Source organism: Bison bison, unplaced genomic scaffold (assembly GCF_000754665.1).
Source record: "Bison bison bison isolate TAMUID 2011002044 unplaced genomic scaffold, Bison_UMD1.0 scf7180017864304, whole genome shotgun sequence".
NCBI classification, from domain to species: domain Eukaryota; kingdom Metazoa; phylum Chordata; class Mammalia; order Artiodactyla; family Bovidae; genus Bison; species Bison bison.
Window position 1 is genome coordinate 15558450 of NW_011494876.1, and position 9556 is coordinate 15568005.

Consider the following 9556-nt stretch of genomic DNA (forward strand, 5'->3'; position numbering starts at 1 on the left):
TTTATATATATATATATATATATCTTTTATATTAAAAGGAACAAGGGCTAGAGGCTGGCCCATTGCAGGGCTCAGACAGCAGGCCTCATGTGTCCGGTGGGTGGTGGCGGCGGTTCCGGGGTTTTTTCTGGTCCTGGGGTTTAGGAGGCCTGGGTGCCCCTGGGGCCTCCCTGGGACTGGGGGGCACGTGGCGCCAGTAGCCCTGGCAGTACTGGTGGATGAGGCCCACTTCTGGCTGGGCCAGCAGCTGGGCCAGCTCTTGGTAACGGGGCTTTGGGGGGCCGGTGCCCGGGGGCGGTGGAATGCTCGCAGCTGGCGGTGGAATGCTTGCAGCTGGCGGTGGGAAGAGGGCCGTACGGATGTCTTCCTGGCCCAGGACATGCAGCTGCACCCGTGTGATGATGTGCTTGAAGTTGTTCTCGGTGGCTGTACAGGAGTAGAGGCCGCTATCACCAGACTGCAGGGCGCGGAGCAGCAAGCCCTGTTCAGTGCGCAGGAAGCGGTCGTCCGCGTGGACCTGCAGGGGCAGGGGGTGGAACTCAGGGACTGCAGGACCACCCTGCTGTCCCCACCAGATCAGACCACCTTTGTGGCCACCCCATGGAGGGACACCCATCTGGAATTTCCATGGAGCAAGAAAAACCCACAGGAAGTGTCCATGTGACATCTGAATGGCATATGACACTGCCATTTCCGGAGGAATGACCATAAAGGGAGTCTGTACAATGAGGGAATTCTGGAGCATACATACAATTTCTATTTAATGAGAATAAACGGATGTTGGGGCACCCTCCTAGAATTTGTTTAAGAAGGGACTGCCTAGAAGCTATTTCCATAATAGGAGGGCTACCCGATAGAATTTCCAGATGCTGGAACTCATCCACGTGACAGTTCCATACAGTGAGGTACACCGCCAATCAAGTACACATATGGAACTCTCACATGAAAAGGCATGCCTACAAATAGTTTCCATGTACTATGGAAACCCCACAGGGTTTCCATATAACTGGATTCACCCAAATGATTTCCACACAGGGAAGGGTGCTTGGAAGGACTTTCTTAGAATGAGGGCTGCCCCACTCTTGGTTCCTATACCACGCTTCACCCACGTGGAATTTCTACTGTATGAGGGATGCCCCATCCACGGCAAGGACCATGGGGCACAGGAAGTCACCTCGCGGCGCCGGTCACTGGGATCTCGCTGGAACAGCCACTTCACGGTAGCCTGGGGCGAGCGGGGCTGGCACTCAAGGAAGGCTGTGCTCCCTGCCACACCGTACTGCACAGACTCCACGGCGTTCTTATTGGCTGCAGAGCAAGAGGGTGCCACGTGAGAGCAGCACCGCCTCTGGGCAGACCGTGGGCTGGCGGGGGGCACACACAGCCACACACACCCCCACACACACAGGCAGGGCTGTGCCCTCAGGCATCCACTCCTGGAGGGGGTGGCCAGGGACATCCCTTCTCCAAAACCCCTCACCTCCACGGACCATGGGAGGGTCTGTGCAGTGCGGGCCCCGTGATCGGCTCTGCCGGCCGCGTGGTAGTAATGAGACACAGCATACTCACCGTTGGAATTGAACCCACGGCACTGCCGGATGGGGTTCCCGTGCCGGACATCCTGCCGGCGGCTCCGCCTGGATGAAGACAACTCCTAAAGAAGTATTCTCAAGAAAGCTTGTCCCCCCGACTCCCCACCACCAGGTCTCTAGAACCCCAAAACTCCAGGCTACTAGAATGCCTCACCCACAGAGACCCCCCAGGGATATATCACATCCATCTCTAGACCCCCAGGACAGAGCCTTTTAGTCAGAATTCCCAAGGTCTCAGGGTCTGCACCTCTTAGAGGACGCTGTGTAGCGGGAACAGGCTTGGCCATCCCAGGCGCAGTAGGGGTCCCGGGCGAGGCAGCAGTCGGCACAGGCGGCCCCATATGCCTGACAGCGGTGCAGGCTCAGCTGTGTGACGCCCACGGCTGAGGCCACGTACAGTTGTTGCTGTGGGCAGGGGTAGGGGCTTGTCAGTTCCCTCTTGGCAGCCAGCTTTCCTTAGGAGCCAGCTGAGCTGGGCTCCTCCCCTTCCTGTTCGGTGCCTCAATATCCCCCATCTCTCTTTACCACGGGCTTGACCCCAAGGGGAGGTGGGCTCCATGCCCACTCCCAGCCCACCTCGCCTAAACTCACCCTCTTGGAAGAGATGGTCATGGTCTTAACAGGTGCTGGGTCCTAGAAGAAAACAGGCGTTAGCGTGCAACCCTAGGGACCCCCCTTCCTGTCCTGACCTGGAGGTCTGAGGTTAGGAGGTGGCACCGAGGGCAGCTGCGGTGAGTGGGACAGGCCCGGGTGGTGTCACACCCACCTTGAAGACCTCGACCTCCTCTAGCATGAGCTCCTCCATCTCCTGGTCGTCCTTAGGCAGCACGATGACCTTCTGCACTGTCCCGCGGTCTGGAACGGGCCGGGCAGGGCCTCAGCGGGGCTGAGGGTGCTGGGAAAGGGGCACCAGCCTCAGCCCCTTCCCCCACCAGGGCCCAGACCCCCCAGGGGCAGTGGAGTAGGCGTGCTCTATGCCAAGGTGGAAGAGCAGCCCCCAGATGAGGGGAAGAGGTCTAAGGGGGCTGGCCCTGCATAAGGAGGGTGCCACAGCTAGAGTCTGCCCCTCTGCCCCCAGACCCTCGTTTGGGAAGCTGAGAACAGGATGCAGGATGCGTTCCCCTGGGTTGACAACTACTGGGACAGCGGTGAATGTGGTCTGCATTGCACACGAGAGCATGTGTGTACTTGGACCCGGGTGTCCTGGAAGTGCCTGCCTCTGTCTTCCCTCTTCCTGCCCAAACATGGGTCCCCAGGCACCCTGGGTCCCCATTCTCCCGGCCACCAGGGATGAGGATGGGAATGGGGTTTCCCCACCCCCATTCTCAGTTATCCTGGTAATAGAGGGCTCCATAGGATGAAGGAGGTGGCAGGGGTGACAGGGACAACCTTGTAGCAACCCCCTAGGAGGTCAGGGCCCAGCCCTGTGGGTCAGCACCCTCCACCCAGCGGGCCCAGCGTGGGAGGGGCTGGGAGCAGCAGTGGGTACCTGTGCCCAGGAAAAGCACCTCATAGCGCCCGTCGGCTGCGTCCACCTGGTCCACGGCCACAGTGGTGAGACGGTAGGGCGCGCCTGTGCGGACCACCAGGGGCCGCCGCTGCAGAGGGTAGATGGCCTGGTACATGAGCGGGTGGCTGCGCATGAAGTTGATGACTTCATCAGGGTAGTCTTTGGTGGACTTCATGGACGGCGTGAAGGTTCCGCCAGGGCACTGCAGGCAGGTGATGAGCGTCAGGCCCAGCCCGCCCAGGGCCTGCCGGGCCCATTCGCTCCAGAAGAGGTCTCCCCTGTCTGTGCCTACCTGCTGTCTTCCCCTGCTCCGCTTCTCAGAGCTGCCCCCCATCTGGGCTTCTGCCCTCCACCCAACCTCTCTGCAGGTCCTGCTCCAGCTGAGGTCCCAAGGTCTCACCTGGCCAGGTCCCATGGCCATCTCCCCAGCTCACGTGCCATGACCTTGTGGCAGCCATCTGGCAGAGCTGACCATGGCCTTTCCAGGTCCTCATCCCCACCCACTTGTCTGCTTCCTCAGACTGCTCTTCCAGACCCCTGCCCCCGACTCCACCCCCTGCTCAGCGGGAGCTCCTGCCCCAGCCTAGCCATGTGATCAGATCATGATGTGTTCCTGCTTCCACTCCTGCGGGGCCCCATCACACCAAGATCAGGTGGGTCGCCTCCCTGCAGGGGCTCCTGCCCACCCCCCCACCTCCAGCCTGTCTTGAAGACTTCCCCCACAATTTTTAGCTCCCCAACAACCCCTGCCCCTGCCCCCAGAGGGTGCACCCTGCCACACCCAGCCACCGTCTCTGTTTCAGGATCCTAGCTGGCTTCTTTCACAGCCTGACACTGTTTGTAAACGGTGGAGTTTTCTTTTTAACTTCAACTTTATAGCGGGTGAATAGGGAGTTTATACGTGTGTGTGGTCCACCCTTCCCCCCCGCCCGCCACTTGGCTATGAGTGTCACAATGGTGGGGCCCACGTCTGCAAAGGGCCTGACCCAGCAGAGGTCTCGTAGAAAGAGAGGAAGGGGAAAGGCAGGCTGAGTGTGGTCCTCACCGTGCCGGGCCGTGGATAGGGCATCTTTCCTGAGAAGGGCATCCACTGGTAGTTGGGGCCCTCCTTGTGGGCAAAGGGCCCATTGAAGACCATGCGGATGTCAGCCATGGAGTAGACACACACGGCAGAGCCTCGGAACACAGAGCTGCGGGCAGGGCAGGCTGCTGCTGTGGGTGGGGCAGACCCTTGGCCCAGGGCCCCTCCCCAGCCTGCTTTCGCCCACAGCTCCCCACCAGGATGGGGTCCTCCACAAGTCATAGCCCCTCAAACTGCCACCCGCTGCTACTGCTGGCCCTGGCCTTAGCCTCACCCTGAGGAGGTGAAGACAGCGTAGATGACTGGGTTCCTCACATCCTGGGTCTGCTGGACAAACACATCCTCTGGGGATAGAAAGAGAGGGGGCTGGGAGCGTACCCTGGCCAGGAGCCCCAGAGCCCTGCCCACTCCAGGGAGGGGGCACACCAAGCTTTCCTGACTACCCATCTGGCCGCCCTCCCCTGCAGTGGCCACTGGCCCCGCCCAGGTGCTCACGGAGCTCGTCGAAGTGGGTCTCGATGCCATCCTCGCCTGGCACAGAGCAGACCAGCCTTGCCTTCAGGAATGTGCTCCACTTGTTGACCAGGCAGCAGTGGCCGCCGTCATCATTCTGGTGGGGGTGGGCAGGAACTGAGTCAGATCAGCTCGCTCACCCCCAAGACCCCGCCAAAGCCGGGCTGACAAGAGCCAGGACTGGGCCTGGGCAGGGGGCAGCAAAGGGGCTTCGTACCAGGCAGATCCGCCCAATGCGGGCATACACGGCAGGGCTCTGCGGCGCCTCTATGGACCGCTCACGGAAGAAGAAGTAGAGCTTGTCGTCGTTGCGCTCAGCACTGTCAGGGATGAGCTCGGCGTGGATGAAAGAAGGGTCTGCGGGCGGGCAGGAGTCAGCAGGCAGGGCCCTCCTCAGACAAGGTTTCTTGCCCAGGTCAGGTGCAGGAACACCCCCAACTCTTCCCTTAACCCGGGATAAGAAACCACCCTTGCCCTAGCCAGTCAAGGGCCCCCAGATTTTCCATGAGTGTTGCCTTAGGGTCTCCGTGCAGCACCCCAGACATGCTGCCCGCTGGAGCTGTTGCAGGCTGTTCTCACCATTGAGCCACCGAGAGTTGTACTGATCCGTGCGCATGGCTGTCTGCTTGCCAAGGGTGCGGAAGATGGCTGCGTCCGTGCCCATGAAGTCGATGTACACGCCTGCATAGAGCTCCTCATCTGCAGGTGGGCCAGTGAGTCAGGGGGACAGTGCACAGCTCAGGTGACCTCCGGGGCAGGGGCCCATCTCCCCCGCTCAGGTTCTCCCAGGCAGTTGTACCACCAGTGGGGCGCTGGGGACTGTTTTGACGACTGGTTCTGGGAAGACTGGGATTGGTCGCAGTTGACTCTGATAAGCAGCCAGAGCCAATATCTATGGTGTAAATGCTCCCACTATGGCTGATTTCAAGCCATTACCCTGAATCACCGAGCAGAGTGGGGAAGAGCTGCTCAAACCAGTGGATAGTATTTCTCACGGATATTCACAGAAGATGTAAATAATCTCAAGAGTATAGATAATAATAAAACGTAGTAAAATAATTAGGAAGTAATGAGTTTGGAGTATCTTTACCTTTGTCTTTACAGTAATTTAATTGTAAGCTTATATAATTGACTTTTTAATAATATCTGTGTTTAATAGCTGGCCCACAAAATACCTGAACATTTAACAGAAAATCTGAAGTGCGCTGGCTCCAGCACACCATTCCAAGGGTGCTCCTCTAAGGTCCTCCCAGCAGGTCTGGTCTTCCCCCATCGGACTCCCTGGTCTGGATCCTGCCATCCAGCTAAGAGACCTTCTTCCCAAGATGGGGGAAGATAAAGCCCACCCACTGCCTTTCCCAGGCTTGGAGGTGGCACGCTGCCCAGCAGCTGCTGAGAGGCAGACTTGCTGGGCAGCCGGAAAACAGGCTGAGTGCAGGGACCTGGGTCAGCACGGGGCTTGCCCGACCTGGGGGTAGGGGGCTGCAGCTGCTCCTGAGGCCCCAGGCAGGACTCCTTCTCAGAGAACCTTCTCCCAACTCCCCCAGACACCTGGCCAGACCAGAAACCAACTCTCCCAGTCAGTCTCTGGGCCAACACCCTCCATTGGTGCTGCCTTGTGGGCCTCTCCTGGTCTCCCAGACAATCTAAGGCACACTCTGGGACCAGCCCTCATACAGGCCTCACTGCAGACCCCGCTTGTCTTTTTCCAGGGAGGCTGCAGTCTGGAGGGCTCTGATCTTCGCATGGACCCCAATGTGGATTTCAGGGTAGAATCTGGCCCCCTGAGCCTATCCCCACCCCACCCCCCATCCAAGGGGCTGGATGGAGGCTCATGCCACCTCGTCTCTGCCCCTCAGCTACTGGGGTCTGGTCTGTACCCTTCCCCTTTCCAAGAGAGGCCACACTGCGGGGGACGGGTTTCAGACACGGCAATCTCACAGTCTCTTCCCTGGGATAAGTGCTGGAGCCAGGCTCCCTGCTCCAGAGGCAGAGGTCACACCTTTTGGCCACAGAACCGGGGTGGGGTGAGGGCACTCACTGATGAGGGCTGAGGCTGTGTCCAGCTTGGGGTCGTAGGGACACTTGCCCTTCCCTGACTCGAGCTTCTCAGGCTCCAGGTAGAAGACGTAATCCTGCAGGGCAGAGAGGGGCGCAGCGTCGTCCAGGCTGTCCCACAGCCAGGGAAGGTGAGGGCCACCAGGCTCCCAGGGTGACAGTGAGCCCCCAGGGGGACCCTGAAGCCACCCTGCTTCCCTCCCCAGATCTCACTGGGTTTTAACTCCATCTGGCCAGGTCTCCCAGGGCACGGCCATGCTGTGGGTTCCCAAGAAGTTGCTTCCTGGTCCAGGTCTCAGATAAGACCTGGACATCACAGGTCTCAGAGGACTCTGGTTTGGGGACCATGAGAGGGGCATGGGGTGGGCTTATGGGGGCTTCAGCTCCTCCATGCCAACTGGTTCAGGAAGACTCTGCCCAGGGCCCCCCAGTGGGCCACAGAGGCACACCTCTCTGAGCTGTGGCTGCCAGTCTCAGGCCACAGGAGGACTGCCGACCTGACCAGGGCAGGGGGACTGGCCAAGGGCCTGGGGTCCTGCCCTTTGCCGTCAGGTCCTGCCAGGCCCGAGGGCTCTGAGGTTATTGTGCTGCTGGGTTTTGCGCCCTACCTGTGGTCCTTGGGACAAACTAATAGAGCAGGGCCTTTTCCCTGCCCCTCAGCAGAGCCCCCAGCCCCACACATCTCTGTGGGGAGCTGGGAGTTGAGGGGTCTAGCCTGGACCACGTGGAATTCACAAAGCCCCCCAGACCTCCCAGGCCATCCCTGCAGATGCTAGGAGGCAGGCTGGTAGAGGCACTGGGACCAGGACAAGCTCACGAGGTTAAGGGAGGGAGAAGAGACAGGCAAGAGGCAGGAAGAAGGCGCAGCAGGGGGCAGGGATGGTGATGGGAAGGTGCACACAGGCCTGCTTCCAGTTCCACTCTGCACACACACGGGGCTGCACACAAAGCTCGGCACGCGCCACAGCCAACACACGGAACCCATTGTTCACACCCTGGGAGCGCACACACACAGTCTGAGCGGTCCCACCTTTCAGCACTCCCTGCCACAGACACACCAGCTCAAGTGACCACTTGCTCTGTCACTCACCGGCAGCCTCTGCCCCCCTGCCCGCCCCTGCCCAGCCCCGGCCCCCCCCAGCCCCGGCCCCCAGTGCCCCCTCCCTCCAGTGCCCCCCAGCCCAGCCTTGTCCCAGGTCAAGCCTAGTAGAAACACAGTTCTGCCCCTTCCACCCCGGGCATGGGGGTATGCAGGACACCTGCATTAATGCACGACCAGGGAGGCCTGGGGCACGAACCCCTGAGAGCTACGTCAGGCTGAACATACGCGCCATATTCCCGCACTGGGTGCTGAGTAAGGTGTGGGCTAGAGAGTGCCCTACGCGTGCCCACGCGTATGTGGGTATGTGCTCACACATGTCTACACACGTGTTCTGAGGGTGGAGGGATGGCTGTCCCCAGGGCTCCTGTTTTCCCCAGCTGGTGACTTCATGATTTCTCGTCACACTGAGGCTGACACGAGTCCAACTGGGAATGCCTTCAGAGCCTGAGGGCACTGCAGGGAAAGGGGTGGGAGGGGGCACACAGGTAGACAGAAAACCCTGGGGAGGCTGGCCTGGGGTGCGGGTTCCTGGCTGGAAGGTCAGGCCCGGGGTGAGTTCGGTGCTGAGGCAGTACTGGCTGGCAAGGGCCTAGAGGGATGAGGCCCACCTGGCGTGGGGCTGTGGGCGTCGGGTAGAGGGCGCCATCGGTGGCTCTGCTGCCTCGGCCTCTGACCACCTGCATCTGGGTCCAGGGAGTGGCCTGAGAAGACGAGGAACATGGGTTAGAGCCAGGGGTGGCAGGGGCTGGGGGAGCGGGCTTGGGCTGCCAGCCTCTCACACCACACATGCCAGGGACACACACAGGCGCACCTGGGCCCCCTGAGCTCACACATGGCTCATCGCCGTGAGGACATGTCCACACAGCTGGGGCACGCCTGCACACACTCATGCCCCTTCAGTCCAGTCGCTCTCACACACACTCTACAAAGTCACACCAGCTCACACGCATGCCCACATGGAAATGGAGCGGGGTAGAAGCGGGCAGGTGGGCGGGCAGAGCTGAGGAAGGGGCAGCTCTCCCCCAGGCCGTGCGGCAGAAGCTGACCCAGGCGTCCAGCCTCCTAATGCTGAGGCCCCCGCCAGGCCCTCTGGGTTGGCTGCAGGGGGCACCATCCACAGGCAAAGCCAAGAGAACTGCTGCCGGGTATGGAGTGAGTGCTTACTACACGCCAAGTACAGTGCTAAGTGCTCTGAGAGCATCAGCTCACTGCCGCCTCCTCACACCGACCTGTGAGAAAGGCAGCTATAAGTCCCGTTTTCAGGTGCGGAAACGGAGGCTCTGAGAGGTGGAAGAAGTCACTCACCCACGGCCACAGGGCCAGGAGGTGGCAGGGCTGGGGCTCAGGCCCGTGCTCCCGTCAGAACCCTGGAAGGCAGCTCCTAGTGGGGGCGGCATCGGGCCGGGGCGGGGCGGGGCTTACCTCCGCGCGGCGGCCACGGTTTACATAGGCGCACACGGGGTTGTAGGCTCCGGTGCCACACACGTACAGGTGTGTTCGGTTCCAGGGCTGGATGAGCCTGACGAAGTTCCCGCACTCACCCTGGGGCCGGAGGGAAAGCCAAGGAGATGCCCCAGATGCCTGCCAGGCCCCATGCCTTCCTGGGGTCCCCGTGCCCCTGCCCTCCCCACCCCAGCCTACCCGTGGACCCCACTGCACTCACGTTGCCATCCTTGCCTGAGAGCACACACTCTTCAATG

General features: G+C 60.7%; 1 protein-coding gene across 2 annotated transcripts in view; it reads right to left on the bottom strand.

The window, feature by feature from the left end:
- Nucleotides 1-10: 10 nt before the first annotated feature.
- SEMA3F (sema domain, immunoglobulin domain (Ig), short basic domain, secreted, (semaphorin) 3F) overlaps nucleotides 11-9556 on the bottom strand; it is a 33294-nt gene continuing 23748 nt past the window's right edge. Inside the window, exons 5-20 of one of the 2 annotated variants that reach the window (XM_010851832.1) lie at nucleotides 9520-9546; nucleotides 9279-9398; nucleotides 8465-8557; nucleotides 6738-6831; nucleotides 5276-5395; nucleotides 4914-5053; nucleotides 4679-4793; nucleotides 4458-4527; nucleotides 4148-4292; nucleotides 3082-3304; nucleotides 2359-2447; nucleotides 2184-2225; nucleotides 1840-1997; nucleotides 1570-1637; nucleotides 1175-1308; nucleotides 11-517 (exon numbers count right to left, since the gene is read on the bottom strand). In XM_010851832.1, the coding sequence (XP_010850134.1) occupies nucleotides 86-517; nucleotides 1175-1308; nucleotides 1570-1637; nucleotides 1840-1997; nucleotides 2184-2225; nucleotides 2359-2447; nucleotides 3082-3304; nucleotides 4148-4292; nucleotides 4458-4527; nucleotides 4679-4793; nucleotides 4914-5053; nucleotides 5276-5395; nucleotides 6738-6831; nucleotides 8465-8557; nucleotides 9279-9398; nucleotides 9520-9546 (2070 nt within the window). In that variant the 3' untranslated portion in view covers nucleotides 11-85. The remainder of the gene's footprint in view (nucleotides 518-1174; nucleotides 1309-1569; nucleotides 1638-1839; nucleotides 1998-2183; nucleotides 2226-2358; nucleotides 2448-3081; nucleotides 3305-4147; nucleotides 4293-4457; nucleotides 4528-4678; nucleotides 4794-4913; nucleotides 5054-5275; nucleotides 5396-6737; nucleotides 6832-8464; nucleotides 8558-9278; nucleotides 9399-9519; nucleotides 9547-9556) is intronic. The other variant, XM_010851833.1, reaches the window with a different exon arrangement.